At 35.9% G+C, this 19,507-nt stretch overlaps 1 protein-coding gene across 1 annotated transcript in view; it reads left to right on the forward strand.

Annotated features, from left to right (window-relative positions):
• The first annotated feature begins 10,286 nt into the window (after nucleotides 1-10,286).
• Nucleotides 10,287-19,507, forward strand: part of LOC125224795 (tachykinin-like peptides receptor 86C) — a 125,014-nt gene continuing 115,793 nt past the window's right edge. Inside the window, exon 1 of the mRNA XM_048128252.1 lies at nucleotides 10,287-10,489. Within this exon, the coding sequence (XP_047984209.1) occupies nucleotides 10,412-10,489 (78 nt within the window). The 5' untranslated portion in view covers nucleotides 10,287-10,411. The remainder of the gene's footprint in view (nucleotides 10,490-19,507) is intronic.

Raw genomic sequence — 19,507 nt, forward strand, 5'->3', positions numbered from 1 at the left:
GCTGTGAACACTTGTAATAAGCGCTCAAATACCTCAAGTTCGCAAAAAGATGGCATAATATTCCATTTGTAAGTAATTTTAATATTGTTGTATTACTGTTTTTATTATCTAAATGATAATATTTTTGTCATACGTCATCGAATATCGATTTATGTGATCGAATGCAATCGATTTAAAATTTGTTGGTGGGTATAAATTACGTCACGAACACTTGACTCCCCACGAGACTTCGATGTTTTGCTGTTTAAGAAGTTACATAATGTGATTTAAAATAGAGTCGATATTTATATATCAATTTATTCATAAAAAATCCAGAAAAGGCGCACTCCTCACGAGACTTCATTTTTATATTTTGTAAGAATTAACCTAATTGCAATTAGAATAGAGCATATAATAATATTGACAAGGATAATTGAAAATTAGAAAAATCATCCGACCGAGACTTCGTCGTAGAGATGTGGGCATGGTCGATGAAATACCAACTATCGATAAAAAAGTATGATTTGCAAACCTGGATCACACAATTAATTTGAAATATATTTGCAATTTTCCGAAAGAGAATGATTTCAGTTTTATTACATGTAGGCCTGTACTTAATAAACTTTTCACTTTGGACCAGTATTGATAACAGTTAATGAAGACTAAACCATTTCTAGTTTATTTATTTAACCAAGTTTGTCTATAATGATTTTAGTAACACCAACCGCAGTATACGTTGTTGATTAGTTAGTCTGAAAAAATAAATTAATGTTTTGTCAAAATGTCAAATATTTCTTTACCAACTAATCCTATTATCCATCGCTAGTCCACCCGCGTGATACCTAATACCCAGGATTGTCATTAGTGAATCTTAATATGATTATAATAGTGCCAAACATTAAACAGATCTAAAAAAAAGCAACGACATCATTAAAATTATAATTACCTTGATTCATTATCATCGACTTCAGTTATCGATGCCTGCCTCATCCCTATAGTTTGAGACACACACGTGCGCATTTAGTGTCCGTATACACTGTGTTTCTACGAAGTATTTCCATGTGTGATATGTCTGTGTGCATTATAATGAGCATGTGTTATTTTTTTATCATAATGTGCGTGTGTATTGACAATAATACTTTTTGCATCTGTGAGTACTCCTTTACATGTGTTATTTCCTCACCTCCCGCGAATCTCGGCAGAATTATTTGTACGTAGACGCAACATGAAGGCTACTCCAGTCTATATTTCCTCCGAGTAATATAACGTCACCCACGTCTCGCACCTTTTCAAGCACTAATGATACTACCTATACTTATGATAGTTATTTTTAGAAGAAGTCCAACATACGCCACCCTATCCCCAGTTTTCTCGTAGATACTGATCTTTACAAGCCTACCTAGAAAACTCCACACAATACACCCTGTTTTTATTGAATTCCGTTAACTTTAAGGGAAGGTTCTTTAGGTCAAATACAATTAATTTCTCTAAGAAACTAGCGTCCTAACTCTTACGAAAACAATAATTTAATTACTGAACACGTGTGTGGCATCCCTTACCACTTCCTTATGTTATTTGTTTTGACATTTGCCGTCAGACACTTGACACTGACTTTGATGTTATGGTTCCTTACACTAATTAATCCATTTATTATGTCATCATCCTCCTTGCGTTATCCCGGCATTTGCCACGGCTCATGGGAGCCTGGGGTCCGCTATGACAACTAATCCCAAGATTTGGCGTAGGCACTAGTTTTACGAAAGCGACTGCCATCTGACCTTCCAACCCGGAGGGTAACTAGACCTTATTAGGATTAATCCATTTATTATGTATGGAAAGGAAAAAAAAATTACGAAAAGGGATATACAGGGTGGTTCCTGGTGATTAACCTAACTGCGTGTCGAATGAAACGGAAAACAATAAAAACACGGTGTATAATTTTTAAATGTTATGGTTAATAAAATAAAAATATAATTGTTTGGATATATTTCAAATATTGGGTTGGTAAGAAAGTAATGAGCGAATCATAACCAATATTGTAATTTTTATTTAATTTATTATTTTAATCATTTATCAAAAATATAACGGCCTTCGTTATCTACTACTTGTCTCCATCGTTCTGGTAAAGAATGAATAGCATCGGCGAAGAAGTTCTTAGGTTTAGATTAAAAAACTCAGCTATGTACTGTCGTAGATGGGCTTGATCATCGAACTTGTTTTCATTCAAGGCATTGCTTAGCGATCTGAACAATGCGTTATCCGTAGGTGCCAAGTCTGGAGAGTACGTAGCTCCCGAACGGATGAACCGATTTCGATTTAATTTTTTTTTAAAGCTGAGTTAGTCGGGAGTGTTTCATGAAAATCGGTCCACTAGGTCGGGGTTTTTTCAAACTTTAAATTTTGTGGTAATAGGTTAGTTTCAGAGATCATTCGCTAGGATACATGCAACATATAGGCACATAAACCAACAAGCTATTTTAAGACCTACTTACAAATTCCAATAGGAATTACAAACTTAAACTAATGAAAAGTATTTGAATGTACGATTAATCAAAAAGTTTTATGTGGATTGGCTACCGCAATTGTTCGTAAAACTTTGGCCCTCGGTAATATCGAATGCTTTAAAAGCCCCAACAGTCGGCGAGAAAAGTTTAAGTATCTCTGTAATACAATACGGTCAGTCGGGGTAATAGTAACTAACTACGGGGCAATTGTAACTAATCGAAATATCTTCCATATTTTACATCATTTACTGTACATCCATATATGTCCAGTAGGCCTAGCACATGATGGCCGCGGGAGTATGTCGCCGCGAGATAGATGCCACGTCTTCTTCTAACTGTATTAATGACATAAGGACGGGTAGTCTATCTCGCGGCGACATACTCCCGCGGCCATCATGTGCTAGGCCTACAGATAGCATATAAGCTCTTTCATCATTTCACCGTAGATGGTGTTAGTCCTAATGATCTCTGATCTACACGACCGTGAAGTTTTCGACGAAACTGTAGGCCTAGCACATGATGGCCGCGGGAGTATGTCGCCGCGAGATAGATGCCACGTCTTCTTCTAACTGTATTAATGACATAAGGACGGGTAGTCTATCTCGCGGCGACATACTCCCGCGGCCATCATGTGCTAGGCCTACTGGTAGTATGCGCCTGAGACACAGCCTCTCAAACATTGCATAAAAAATATGGTTTTAATGTGATTTAACATTTTTTTCTACAGTTGCATAATTATAAACTTAGTTTGTACAGTGTGTCCTTCAATCTTCTGATTTTCATGTTTTAAAAGTATTTAAGCAATAGTTTAAATTGCTCCCCTTAAATTGCGATGGAGGCTAATTTCGACTATTTGGTAGTTTTAATTGACAACGTTTCAAAATTTTCAATGTCCCTAAATCGAAAACCATTTTGAGATATACGCTTGTAGATCACATAAATAATTTTTAAAATTTTTTTTCGTATTTTTAGTATAAAAAATCTTAAAAATAGTTTAAAGGGGAAGTGACGTCAAATAGCTGATTTAGAGCTGCCACTATAACAAAAAAATCTTCCAGTTGGGATGTCACTTGAGTTTGACAGTGACACTTATCACAGTTCGTAGCAAATATATTAAACATTTCATGGCTTAGTCTATAGTTCGTAGTCATTCACTATTGGTTGACAGTGACACTTGACAGTCAGACATACCGGACTGTTTGAGCTGACTGTTAAAACTTTGTTTTAGATATGATTTTGTCGTTTTCTTAGGTTTATGAAACAACACATGTGACGTCACGAAGCAGTGTCTTGACGTTTGTAACTTACGCTCTTTCTGCTCGAAGTAGTAATAAGAAGGGATTTTCTCATTAAAATAGCAGTTTTTGGAAAAATAAAAAATACGTGTATCTTTTAGTATTGAGTTCTTTCAAACCAAACAATAAAAAATAGTAGTCGAAAATATGAAATGTTGTCAATTGCCCCGCCATATTTTATATGAAAATCAACAACACTAGTGATGTACTCAATAGGCTAGTTTCCTATAGTTAAAATAAAATGTTTAATGCAGTGCACGAAATAAAGCACCACATAATTAGAAGAAAAATATGGACAGTAGTTATGTTTAAACATAATTTTTATTTAATAAGTCAAAGAGAAAGATATAAAGTAAATGAATTGACCGTGACGTCACTCCTCAGTATTTCATAGTAATTCCATATTAGCAAAGCGTTTTGACAATTCTTAAAAAGAAGCTGATTTGACTAGTAGGAAACTAGCCTATTCGAGGTTTTGTATCGATATTAATACCTCATTTAGTGACTCTGGCTCTGGAAAAGGCTAAAAGTATATTTTATTGAACGTCATTGTGTATTATCGATTATTTTAAGCATTTAGTTAAAATTTGTATCAAATTATTGTACTTTGCTCTCTCAAATCACATATACACCGTGATTTATTGGATAGTATGTCCTTGTCCGTGTTACTATCATTATAAATATGAAATGTTATGTATGGTTTAAGGCAATAAATATTTTTATTTATTTTTTATTCTATTTAATTCCGTTAACTTCGGCATATAGTTAGGTCCATTATAGGAAACAGAATAGGATAGTTATTTTTTTTAACTCGTAATTTTTTCCTAACAAATACCATACACCTGCGATAGATGTTACATCAATTGCAGTTGAGAAACGGGCTTTGTGTGTTCGATATGAGATTGACATGTCATAGCTTTGACACTTACTTAGTAGAGTTAATTGTAAAGCCCGTTTCTCAACAGCAATTGATGTAACATCTATAAAAATACAAATTTTAACTAACTATGCCATTCTGTTTCCTATAACGGACCTAACAATATGTCGAAGTTAACGAAATTCAATAAAAATACATTTTATAAGTATCAAGGTATTCTCAACATAGTTACGAACTGTAAAACCAGAAACTGAACTTGAACTCACATAAAATACACTTGTGAATCAATGTAGAAACTTCGTATATCAGTTCACTTAGCTTTGCAAAGAAAAATCTAGAGTGCGCTTGATAGAGACACCGATATGGGAATACGAACAATCTTGCGACTCGCGGAAACTTTACCTCAGGCTTATGAGTGTGCGGAATATCCCTTGGGATTTATCTATCACAGAAATATAAGGGCATTTTCAGAAATAGGCTAGTTTCCTATACTTAAAATAAAATATTTTAGGCAGTGCACGAAATAAAGCACCACATAATTAGAAGAAAAATATGGACAGTAGTTATTTTTAAACATAATTTCTATTTAATAAGTCAAAGAGAAAGATATAAAGTAAATGAATTGACCGTGACGTCACTCCTCAGTATTTCATAGTAATTCCATATTAGCAAATTGTTTTGACAGTTCATAAAAAGAAGCTGATTTGACTGGTAGGAAACTAGCCTATTGGGACCCAAAATTAGTGACAGTTGTTAACAAAAAAAACATTCAGTCGAATTGAGAACCTCCTCCTTTTTGAAGTCGGTTAATTAACTCAATATCAGTTTTGTGACGACAATTAAGAATAAAATTTGTCTAAAAACCAACTTGTTTCATGTTCTAAATGTAGATTATTGCTTATAATTTGTGTAATTAACACAAAAGTTAATTGTTAACTGTCGTCACAAAACTGACACCGAGTTAATTTTAACAACTTTCACTAATTTTGGGTCCCAATTTTTGAAAATGCCCATAGTATAATAATAATACTCACGTGAGCTAGGTCTAGGTACTCACCAGTAAGTACCTAGACTTAGCTCACGAGATAACCGCCATGTGGGATGTTGATTCGACGATCATTGTCCCGATAGTCGTTTCAGCGAACGGTCTCATAGCGATGAGTCTCGACCAACATCTTAAGAGACTCTCGCTAGGTGGCTGGATCAAGGGCCAGATGCAGAAGGCGGTGATCTTGGACACAGCGCGGATAGTCCGACGGTTCCTCTCTCTGCAGCCCTAACCACCGGCAGCTTGGGCCCTGCCCCGCTGCTGGCGGCACCCTAGGTTAGGTTTTTTATAATGTGTTTATATGTTTTATATTGTTTTGTAAGTGTTTTTTTTTATTTTACTTTTATACTCATATTGTAAAAAACCTAGCCTAAGAGAAAAGATAAATAAATGAAATAATCACTCAGAACCAAAAACATGTAAAACTTACGTCCCTCGGAAACCTAAAGTTCTTCTTCGGTTGATGCTCGGTTAGATGGCGCTGAGGTGCAATTGGTTTAATCATGATTGTGTTGAGAGATGGCAGTCTAAGATGCATCGTGACTTTAAATTTTAATTTTATGCAAATATGAAAGATGAAGTCTGTCCGGGTAGTTATTGCAATTTGGGTCTATTTATATCGTTATATTAAGGTATCTTCTAAAGATATTTCGCTACGGAGCACGATTAGTTCTTTAACTATGTAGCCAGGGTGATGGGTGATACTAAAATTTTAACTTATAGTGCAGAGAATATAGTTTATTTGATTTCTTTTGAAAATAGAACCAAAGACCTATATTACTTCGTCTATACAGAGTGGGGCCTGTAACAAAGGCGAATAATTGAACTGTAGGCTATTCTCCTTATACTGATCAACATTTGTTCGGCGACTTTTAAAAATAACTTGTATTTTGATTTTTATCACCCTTGAAAGTTTTTTCTAAGAGGTAATGTATTGCGAATTCTGTTAAGTCTAAAGTGTGACAGACAACGTCAATGACAACAGTAATGGCGTACATTGAAGCTAATATTTATTTTGTATGAAAAATTAAAAATTTAAAGACTTAATAATTTTTTCCCCTCACTAGCTCGGAAACACGTGTTTTGTCCTTCAATATCAGCGGGTAAAAACGCATTTTATCCACTAGTGGGTAAAGTAATTTGACCTTGAATAAAGTCAAATTAACTGCTTAATAAAGTCAAATTACTAAAAGTAGGTGAATCTAGTAATAAAGATGATTTACCACCTGTGGAACTGTTGGAAGCAGTGATAAACGCATTTTTCGCGTTGTAGTTTCCTCGCTACAGTGAGGGGAAAAGTTTTGTGTTACACTTGGGTGCAAATGTATTTTACTTCTCGTGTGTTAAAAAACTCGCAAGTTCAGGATTCTATTCTCGAACCACTCGCTTCGCTCGTGGTTCAACTATAGAATCCTTTCACTTGCTCGTTTTTCAATTCCACACTCGGCGTTAAAATACAACTTTGCCCCCTTGTATAACAAATAACTATTAAAAGTCACTGAACAAATGTTGATCAGTATAAGGAGAATAGCCTACAGTTCAATTCTTCGCCTTTATTACAGGCCCCACTCTGTATATAGACTCTATTGTCTTTGATAGAACGAAATAAAACAAATGCAACTCTGAGAACTGTTTCAATTTAATATACCTTGAGCCTTAGGAGAGTAGACAAGAATGCAAATCAAACTCGCTCTGTAGCGTATCGTAGCTATATATTTCATCGCTCTTCCCTAGTGGCACGACAGAGTCAATGGCGTTTTTATCGCCACGGAACGTAAACGCTTGCGACTTTGGTTAGGCTAGCAGGTATTCTAGATATTAATTTACTAGCTTTTACCCGCGGCTTCGCCCGCGTAATAAAAGTATTCTTATTGAAACGTTTACAAAAAATAAGATTTTTATTTGGATCCGTAGGTTTCTTTGTAGGTACATCTGTCCGCGATTATTTCGATTAAGGTAAAGCGGGGCAATTCTCGACTGGGGGGCCATTGTAACTGATCTATTTGCTGTACGGTCAGCCAAGAACCTTACACTGCTTTTTGGCTGACTGTACCTTACACATAATTATTACTATTGTTTTAAAAGAAATTCTTGCAATGATTGTAGAATTGTTACACAGCGACCACAGCGTAGGTAGTAGGTATGAATATGTATGTATTTTACCTATATAAATATTTATACTGGGGAAACTTCATACAACCCACATAGCCAGTATCTCGACGCTATGGTCGGTAGGATAAAAACTACTTCCTTGCATTATCGCTTACAATTTTTTCCATTTTGCTTATACTTATTGCAAACGTAAATTTATGAAAGGCTGCTAGCAAACAACGATCTTCTTACAGCACATTGAATATAATAGTTATCACGGATGCAGGATACTCGCCGATGCCTACTTACTAATCCCTTCCCACTGAGCCACCTGCATTTTACACTGCCTAGATATCGATTGCCGACCGATTATTCCGACCCCAATCCCTATTCTTATCCCCGTCCCTATCTCTATCCTTGTCCTCGTCCCCGTCCCGTCCCTGTCCCCGTCCCTCCCCTATCCCTATCCCCGTCCCCGTCCCCGTACCCGTCCCCTATTCCTATCCCTATTTCTATCCCTATCCCTATCCCTATCCCTATCCCTATCCCTATCCCTATCCCTATCCCTATCCCTATCCCTATCCCTATCCCTATCCCTATCCCTATCCCTATCCCTATCCCTATCCCTAACCCTAACCCTATCCCGTCCCTGTCCCTGTCCCTGTCCTTGCCCCTGTCAAATTATCATGCTAGGAGGTGAAAATCCTTTCTTAGTGCTCCTCTTATGGCTATTTTGGATATTTTCACCCTATTGCACTACGACAGGGGAGAAAATTTCTTTTCCACCTCATTAGATTTTAAAATCGTTGTATTTATCGTAATCAGCGACCCGATAAACCATAAAAACGATACCCATATTGTGTTTTTCACTTTACCCCCTTTGCACCCCTTTAGGGGTCAAATTTTCAAAAAACCTGAAACATGTATTTAGTCATATGTCTTTAGGAATCCTCCTGTGAAGTTTCGTATAAAATAGTCAAACTAATCTTGTTTCCCCATACAAACTTTGAACCCCCATTTGAGTCCCTTAGGAGGCGAATTTTGAAAAATCCTTTCTTAGTGTTCCTATATAAGGAACCTACGTGCCAAATTTGACATCTCTAGGACCAGCGGTTTCGGCTGTTCGTTGATATGTCAGTCAGTCAGTCAATATCTTCTTTTATATATATTTTTGATATTTAAACCCCATTGCACCACAACAGGGGAGAAGGTATTTCACTTCCGCCTCGTTAGATTTTAAAAACGTTGTATTTATCGTGATCAGCGACCCGATAAACCATAAAAACGATACCCATATTGATTTTTTGACTTTATCACCCCCTTTTCACCCTTTTAGGGGTTAAATTTTCAAAAAACCTGAAACACGTATTCAGTCATATGTCTTAAGGAATCTTCCTGTGAAGTTTCGAATAAAATAGTCAAACTAATCTTGTTTCCCCATACAAACTTTGAACCCCCATTTGACCCCCTTAGGAGGTGAATTTTGGAAAATCCTTTCTTAGTGCTCCTCTACACTACATAAGGAACCTACGTGCCAAATTTGAAATCTCTAGGACCTGCGGTTTCGGCTGTGCGTTGATATGTCAGTCAGTCAGTCAGTCAGTCAGTCAGTCAATCAGTCAGCTTCTTCTTTTATATATTTAGATGTAACTAAATGAAAATAAATATGTATGTAAGCCATTATAATTTATTCTAATCGTTATATTTGTTATTAGCGATCTACAGCCTCTTTTTGTTCATTTTCGTTAACATCAAGTGAAGGTGCTTTAGGTCAAGTTCAATTAATTTGTTTAAGAAACTAGTGCCTTAACCCTTTACTGCATACGAAGCCATTTATGGCCGATATGATATTGATCTTATATATTTTTTCCATTTATTTTCATGTCCTTTATGGCGACGCGACGGGTTAAAAATTTTCCATTCTATTTCCTCCCGTGAGTTTCGTAGAAGTCGAATGTGGGATATGGATTCCGTTGTGCGGTGTGTGATGGGCTGGCAACCTGTCACTGCATTATCACAATTTCTTTTTCCTTCAACCTCAATTTCCCAAGAGTGACGATGAAACCTGTGCAGTTTAATAATATGAAACTAATTATATATTAACAGAATAATATAAAACTGAGACTACTTAAGATTATTTGACGTTTTCTATCACTCACTGCATCACCTACTCAAATCAGTTGTTTTTTGTGTATTGTCTCCACTACCCAAAGGTTGTCTGGAAGAGATCGCTCTTTACTGATAAGACCGCCTGTTGTCTACCATAGTTAATTAAAGTTAAGTGCTTAATTTTTTTTCATGTCATCTTGTTATAATTGGTGAGCAATAAAGAATAGTTGTATTGTATTGTATTGTTTCAGTGCCACTCTCGGCAAATTGGGGGTTGATAGAAAATTAGATTGTGATGCAGTGACATATTATGTTCTAAGTACCCTATTTGGGAATTCAGACATATGAGTTATATGTATGTTTTTTTCTTGCAGGTGCCGATTCTCACCCTATTTCTTAGGGCGTGGACACAACCTGTGTTTCTCGGACTGAAGGACATGATGAAAAGCATAGTGAATAGTAGACATTTGAACTGTTGTGTGTGGAATGGGTTTTAAGTAGTTTTAACATGACCGTGGACAGTGCGGACGCAGAAACAGACTTTGCAGGATCAATGAAGAATCTGACGAAAATGCAGGAGGTTGAGGTATGTACATTTTAGCAAGGACCATATAATACGGGACAGACAAAATCCATACAAAAAAAGCGTATCCCTGAAATGTATGTGCCTTTTAGGCTTAAAACTAGATGGCGCTGTTTCGCAGCCTGGAAGTGGCCAAAATCCTTTTTCCGAAATATTTTTTCACCACACTGACTGATAAAAGCTTACTTTGCTATACGAAAACAGATAGCAAAATTGCATTTTATCCACAAGAGTGCAAAGTAATTTCATACAAATTTTAACTTGATATCTTGAGCTGGCTGGTAGAATTTATCTATAAATGATGATTTTGTTTCAAAAATATTGAATAAATTGGTAGATTTGATTTAGTTTGATGTTTTATAGTCAGTATTTTGTTCATGTTGGTGTGGTGAAAAATTTTGTGTTTCACTCGGAGGCAAAGTTTGTTTAACCTTAGTGCCTTAAAACCCTCGCCACGCTCAAGATTCCATTTCTAGAACCACTCGCTTCGCTCGTGGTTCAATATTGGAATCTTTCGCTTGCTCGGGTATCAATATTGGCACGTGCGGTTAAACAACCACTTTGCCCCCTTGTAAAACAAATAACTATTGCGTGTTTTTATTTTTTATAAGACATGCTTCTTTATTTTAATATCAGGATATCGCGTCAATACACATTTTGAAAAACATCATCAATTCATCAGTGTAGTTACGATAATATTTAATAGGATGGCGCTAAAAAAATGAAGTACGGTTTTTTTTTTGTATAAATAGGTAGACGTTTGACCACGATCACACCTGATGGTAAGTGATGATGCGGTCTACGGTGGAGCACGCTTACCTATGAGATACCTATTTACTCTTGCTTTAAAGATTCTTAGTATGGAGACTGTAAATCCTACGTAAATTATCCTTAATTTTAGCATACACATAAATATTATTTACATTATATCCAACAAATAATTAAAATTAGCGATGAACAAGGATATCCTGTGTTTCAGGTGAATACGATACTGTTTTGACCAAAGCCTGTGCGGTCATCCAATTTAAATCCTACTCTAGAACCCTGTCTCATTAACACCGTGATGTATTTGCTGTAGAAGTCACTTAAAAATCGGTCAAGAGCGTTTCGGGCTCGGGCCATGTTTAGTGTAGGGTTCTGTAGTTTCCCGTATTTACCTCAAAAACTATTCAACCTATCAAGTTCAAAACAATTTTCCTAGAAAGTCATTAATGTCATTATAAAATTCTACTTTTGTGTTTCTTTTTCATATGTTTTAAACTTGTGGTGGGACACATTTTTTTTAAACTTTTGGAGCGATTATTTCCGAAAATATTAACAATATCAAAAAGTCATTTTCGGAAACCCCTATTAATTTTTAAATCCAACCTCTCAATTCCTATCCAATAATATATTAAAATTAGGTTTGGAAAAAAATCACTCTCCACTTTACGTGTAGGGGGGTACCCTTTTTTTCCACTTTTTATTTTACCACTTGGTCGGCGTGATTAATATACATATTGGTATCAAATTTCAGCTTTCTAGTGCTAACGGTCACTGAGATTATCCGCTTACGGACGGACGGACGGACAGACATGGCGAAACTATAAGGGTTAGTTGACTACGGAACCCTAATGAAGTTTATTGTGAAAGGGTTCTATAGTGGCCTAGCTAGGATTCAAATTGATTGACCGTACCATGAGTTTTTTTTAACGTAAATAACCGATTATCAATGGGCTTAGGTAAAAATGATAAACAGTGATTCAGGAGACGCGTGCAAAATGAATGCTTATATGCAAATAAAAGGTTATAAGGTACAGCGGGTTTGCAATTGATGGATTTGATTTATTTTGATGTTTTATAGTCCGTATTTTTATTTTGTTCGTGTTGGTGTGGTGAACAATTTTGTGTTTCACTCGGTGGGAAAGTTTGTTTAACCTTCGTGCCTGGAAATCTTCGCAGTGTTCGAAATTCCACTTTTTAATATTGGAATCATTCGCTTGCTCGGGTATCAACATAGGCACATGCGGTTAAACAACAACTTTGCCCTCTTGTGAAACAAATAACTATTTTCGTTTTGTGAAAAATTAATTTAAGCGCAGGCAATATTAACAAGTGTACCTGCGGTTTTTGAATAACAATTACATGAAAACAATATTTTAAAACTCATTAACGATCAATTTCAACTCAAGCAATATCATATCATAAATTATGTAATTGTGAGCTTACTTCAACGTAACATCAAAATGCGGCTTTTATCTTGTGTTTCTTCTTGTGAGACTTTTATTGGTTGAAAGCTTTCGTTACTGTCATCATGCGCTGTAACGAATTTAAAAAATATCTTAGGCCCACTTTCTGACACCACCCGGCGCCCTTTCGGTTATTATGATATAGGTAATTATATTCTATCCATTTTAAGAGGATACGGTAGCGAACATGCTACAATGGAAAGGAGCCCCCCTTTCAATTTGGGAATTTTAGTTAAATATACAAGTGTTATAAACTAGATTTATCGAAAAAAAAATTGTGCATTAATAACAACTCATTCAAAAGATATTTAAAAAAATCTTTATAATCGAGGTTCCGCTCTCGACTCTTTCCTTCTTCAAAACTTAATCAATCGGAATGAAATTTGAGAATCTTAATAACAATGAAATAATCTATGTCGGACCGTTTAGCTTTTTTGGTTAATTGTTACCAATCTTGAGTATCACACCTTTTTCTGCGCCACAATGAAAAAGGCCGTTTTTGGAAATTTTTGATTGGCTCTAGAGTCTTTAAAAAGCAGAATATCAAAAAAATCAAAACGGTCCGACACAGATAAAAATAATAACAATCTGTGTTGAAAAAATCATTGCTCTATCTTCAAAAACCAGGGAGGAAATAGTCGAGAGCGTTTGTATGGAGAATTGACCCTTCCTGTCTTAATGGCTCTAGACTGTGTACAAACAATTCCGACTCATAAACGGCCACTAAATTATGGTAATGATTTCAAAATGTTGGGCCTTTTTCCGAGCTTTGGTCGTTGTCTATTCAGTGGATTTAATTAATGTTCTTGTGTGGTGGTGGTATTATCATGATGATTTGTGCCACAGAAATAAATTATGCTAAGGTACAGCGGGACAATTTCGACGAAGGCAATTGCAACTGATCCATTTTTTTCCATGTTTTACAATGTTTTTCATTTTTAAATAGTGTCCACCGGTTATATATGGCACGCGTGCTTAGTGGAATGAAGCAATAATGGAAAAAAAAATGGATCAGTCACAATAATTGTCCCTCAGTCGGGATTTGCCCCGCTGTGACTTATACTGGTTTTTAAATCCATACTAATATTATAAATGGGAAAGTGTGTGTGTCTGTTGTTTGTCCGTTTTTCACGGAAAAACGGAGCGACGAATTGATGTGATTTTGTAAGTAGAGAGAGTTGAAGGGATGGAGAGTGACATAGGCTACTTTTTGTCTCTTTCTGACGCGAGCGAAGCCGCGGGCAAAAGCTAGTAATAAATAAATAATAATATTATAGGACATTCTTACACAGATTTACTGAGGTCCACGATAAGCTCAAGAAGGCTTGTGTTGTGGGTACTCAGACAAAGATATATATAATATATAAATACTTATATACATAGAAAACATCCATGACTCAGGAACAAATATCTGTGCTCATCACACAAGTAAATGCCCTTACCGGGATTCGAACCCGGGACCGCGGCGTAGCAGGCAGGGTCACTACCGACTGCGTCAGACCGGTCGTCATTATATATACGGATATATCGCCGTATCAGGACTGGCGACATGTTTCAAAAGTCTAGCGGGCGCGAGCACACATGCTTGAAGATGGGTCTCCATTATGAATTGAAACCTGTGGTCAGTTGCGATATATGAACGTGTTTACATCGCCGTATATTTGAATATATCTCACCAAAGTTTGCCTATAATATCTATGACATACTTTCTAATATAAAGTGTTGTTAAATTCCGGTGGAGATACCTATAATTTGTAATTGGCATTTTTATGTACGCAAAAATAGGCTAATGTATGCTTTATTTTGTGTTTTCAGAACATAATATATGTACGTAAGAAATAAGAGAAAGTAATAAGAAAAAAACATAAACTACTTTTATTTCAAACACGCTACACACTTACACAGCTTGACAGTAAATCCTAACCACAAAATTAAAATTTTGAGAAAACCCCCGACCGCGACATAGGGGACCGATTTTTATGAAACATGGCTAAGAACACTCCCGACTAACTCAGCTTTCAAACAAAAAAATATATCTAAGTTCGGGAGCTACAATGCCACAGACATACACACACACAGTCAGACAGACAGACAAACAGACAGACAGATACGTCAAAATTATAACACCCCGTCGTTTTTGCGTCGGGGGTTAAAGACCAAGGCACTGTGCACATAAAATTGTATCTTTTTACCTGAAAGTCACCTTTCCCGTTAGACGAAAGTGTGGATTTTCCAGAAAGCCATTTTTTTTTAGATCACAGTGTGACTGCTAAAATGATTTTCACTCTTGAAGTTTATTTCGAGAGTTTAGTAGTCTTCGTAGCCTACGTAGCTTCACGATTCGTGAACGTTTCGTGAAGCGTTTCTGCATTCGGCTACGCACACAGGACGCGAATTCGACTTGTCAAAACTGACGTTTCGTGCTGAAACTGATACTTCGATGTAAACAGGATCAAACATTGTCAAATATAGGTATGCAATACAATCACCTGTCAAAATTAGACATTTTCAATCTACATTTATATGATAACTTGATGTTACGCCAACAAAACCATGACTTTGGAACAACTTAGGCCCACTTGCACCAATCGCTTAACTCAGGGTTGGGCTGTCATCTGTCAAATTCCATATAAAATGGTGGGTTAACCCTCCATTTTCGTTGGTGCAAGTGACCCTTATGAGTCTGAATTTTATGTACATAGTCATAAAAGTGATTTACCACTTTTTTTTTCCTTTTTTTTTAATAACCTTATGTGTTTAAAAATACAGTCGAAAAGACGTGGTAAACGACTTTCTTGGCTGACCGTACCTACACAGTCTAGAGCCCTTTATCTTTAATCCTTGACGTGTAAACAGAAGTATATTAATATATTTTAAAACCGAAATAAATTACACATATGAAAGAAAAAGTGACCAAGTCCTCTGGTGCCTGAGGCTGGAAACGAACCAGCGTACTTTCCAATCGCGGGAAATGCCTCTTAATCCGCTCGGCCACCCAGGTCACAGCTGTCGAGGTCGAAATTATCTCTCATATGAGTAATCTATACAAGGACTCGTAGCGCCCTCTGTCCACCCCTAGGGCAGAACGGTATGGTTCTTGCCCCCCGTGTAAACCAAACTCAGGTTGGTTTCGACACAGCTCGAGATATATTGTACGGAAAAGAGTGATATTTTCTAAATGACGGGTGCTTTTTCGAGCCTTGTAAGTATATTATTAAAAAAAGAAGTCATACAAGGCGCGAACATCAAACAGCCTTTAATACATGCAAGGAAATAAATAATTGTTAAGAAGTAAGTAAGATTTCGAAGATATACCCCACGGGAATTCTATATCCCTACAATGATTTAAATAAGAATACTTAGAAAGTTTCAGTTTTAAAAACACCTCTCTTGAGTCATGAGAATGAAAGTCGTGAATAAAAAAAATATATATTTTCTAGCTACGGTTTTTGGCAAACAACTAGAATAAATATTTCGTTAAGTAAGAGTATTCGCAGTTTTTTACATATTTATTTTCGCGTTCGGTGTAAGCTTGATAGGTTTAAGATTATCTTTGAATTTATAGCTTGGTATGAGAATAAAATATTCAAATAAGTAGATGTACTTATAAAAATATTTGCGATAAAGAGAATTTTAAGTTTCTGTTCTGTGGCCAAAATGGGGAAAGCAAATCCTTACAACTTTGTCATATCATATCAGCCTTAGGGTACATCAGAGGAACCATTAAATTTAACTATGACATTATCAGGTTATAATAGGCTACTTGCCTCCTAGTCAAATCAGCTTCCTTTTAAGAACTGTCAAAACGAATTTTAAAGTTTTGCTAATATGAAATTAATATGAAATCGAATTGAGTGACGTCACGGTCAACTCAGTTACTTTATATATTTCTACTTGACTTATTAAATGGAAATTTTATTTAAAAATAACTTCTATCCATGTTTTCCTTATGTCTGATGCTTTTATTTCGTGCATGGTATTAAATATTTTATTTTAAGTAGGTACAGTCAAGTTTCCTATTATATGAAAGTTTATTTTGTGAACACTGAACAGCTTACTATCTTTTATGGAAATGTTACTATACTTCCCCATTTTTTATGCTTCGGGGGTCGTTAGACACCTCAGTCTTGCTGAGAGAAAGTGTCACTTGTTAGAACAAATAAAATATACTTTAAAGTATGTAATGATTGTTTATTACAATGATATATTAAATATAGTGTAAATATACATAAGGTACAGCGGTACAAATCTCGACTGGGGGTCAAATGTAACTGGTCCATTTTTTCCATGTTTTACAATGTTTGCATTATTAAATAAAGTGTCCACCGGTTATATATGGTAGGCGTGTTCAGTGGATACTTACATATAAAACTCCACATTATAGTGTAATAATGGAAAAAATAAATCAGTTACAATTGCCCCCCCAGTCGAGATTTTCCCCGCTGTACCTTATGTTAATGATCATTTAACTTATGTGTGCTGTTAATTAGGTAATCCAGACATAACCAATTACAATACATATGACAGGTTATTATAAAAAAAGTAAGTATTTCGCCCGATGTACATACGTTCTTCCCAAATTGTAGTGTAAATCTTGATACATGATTATTGAACCTTAAATAACAGTATCGTGAAAGCGATAACTAACCATACTTCGTAAAAAAATAAAATATAATCAGAATAGAATAAACATTTATTCGTGAACACAGGCAAGACAAAATATACATAATAACAACAAGACAGAAAGGAATGAAGTGCCACGAAATGGCCTCATCTCAGCGTGATGCTGGTGACTTCCAGTGCTGATCTTCCGATGAGACCATCAAGTGAGAAGGATTCACGGAGGGTAATAGACAGAAGAAATACAAATCACATTAGGTACAAGAAAAGTAGTCAAACAGTTAAAGGTCAAAAGGTTCCAACCCCCATAATGAGCGTGTTAAAAACTCTGAACTATCAGTACTCTTTAGCTTTTGTACGCTTCCACTGATTTTATTTTTAAAATCCTGGCCTCAAAATATACGCGTACCCGAAAAAAGTGTACCTAGAGAAATTCTCAATGTCGATATTGAGTTTCGCTTTGTTTCCATTTATATCGTGATATTCGAGACTTAAATCCACTTATTCGTCGTAATCTGTATTATTCCTACCCCTGTGTCTGTAGCTTAGGGTATTGTTTATGTCTTACACAATATTAGGTATACTCTGAGTTAAATCAGCTTCTATAAATGGTTGTTTCTTAATGTGACGACAAACATAAACATAATACATGTATGTATCGCGCTAACCGAAGACAATATAATAAAATTAATACATGTATGCTCATAGGATGAGAGATATAGGATAACATACGGCTAATTATTTTAATACAAATAATACTTGTCCGCAAAATGCAAGCCGTGGCTTCGGGCGCCCGGTTCACTCATGGAAGCGGTCCGTCGAAAATAAGCTACGAGGCGGCTGGTTTGAGCTGGAGTGAGGCCATGAGAGTCGCCGAAGATAGGAAGACGTGGCGCGAGCTGGTGAAGGCCCTTTACACCTCTGGGGTGCCTTAGGACTAAAACAACAACATACTGTCCTGGCCAATTTCGACCACGGCGACTGTTTAAGACTGGTCATTAGAGCGACGTTCATGAAATTTTTAAATTGAAGGAAAAATTTACCTTCGTGGCTCAGTTGGTCAGACAGAACGGCGCGACTGGGAATCCAGATGGTTGAGTCCTCCCTAGATGGGATTTTTAAAATTTTCCTGTTATTTAAAAATATGTAGTATCAGTTTAAATTTTCAACTTAATTGTTTATCAAAAATATTTTAGCTCAATATTACAAATCTCTTTTACTTGTAATAAGCGAAGGCAATATAACTATTAAAAATTGAATTTCACCTTTGCCCTGGATGATCTAAAATCTTATTACTTCTATAATATTTTCTTCTGTCAATATTGGAATCATTGGCGGAAATCTTCTTATCAGTGTCATTCGAACTTTAACGTAATGTTAATAAGGGGCACTTGCAATTTTTTCTTATTTTGTTACCATTTTCAGTACATTTTGTAACAAAAGAGGAAAGTAACAAAAATGTATGGAAAATCTGGGACACTTTTTGTCTCCCAGTGAGATTGAAAGTACTCGTGATTCTGAGTACAATTGACCTAAAATTCCCTGAAACAATCAAAAAATTTTTATTGGCAAAAAAAAAGAAATGCTCAGCTCTGTCCCGCCAATACGCAAGAGCGATTGACATAGATAGCTACGAAACAGATATTATCGTGAGCATTTGTGCATTCGGCTACGCACGCAGGTATTATATTATACAATTCCTCTTTATCTTGAAATAAACACATTAAAATCCTTTGCATATTTTCAAAGATCTAAGCATACAAAGGGGTGGACAGCGAGAACGCGACTTTGTTTTATAATATGTCGTGATTTTCACTATGGTATGTTGAACAGTAAAAAAAATGATGCAGAAAACACTAGGGTGAGTGTCTCGCTTTCCCCTTTATTTAAAACTTGTTTTATTCGTTTATTGTTCTAGTAATAAACGTAAATACCTACATTTCAACAATTTACTGAGTAATATTACGTGCAATTTTCTAGAACAGTAGTCTGATATCACAAACGATTCCATCTAGGACCATTATCCTGAGCATAACGTCAGCAGTTATAGAGAATGTTTTGCAATTCAGTGTATCTAGCCAGCGTTACAATTCCTTACGCTTCGTAGCTATGTAGCTCTCCCAATCGCTCTTCTGTAGTGGTGCGACAGAGTCAGACTGCGTTTTTATCTCCA

The sequence above is a fragment of the Leguminivora glycinivorella genome, chromosome 3, assembly GCF_023078275.1.
Source record: "Leguminivora glycinivorella isolate SPB_JAAS2020 chromosome 3, LegGlyc_1.1, whole genome shotgun sequence".
Lineage (NCBI taxonomy): Eukaryota > Metazoa > Arthropoda > Insecta > Lepidoptera > Tortricidae > Leguminivora > Leguminivora glycinivorella.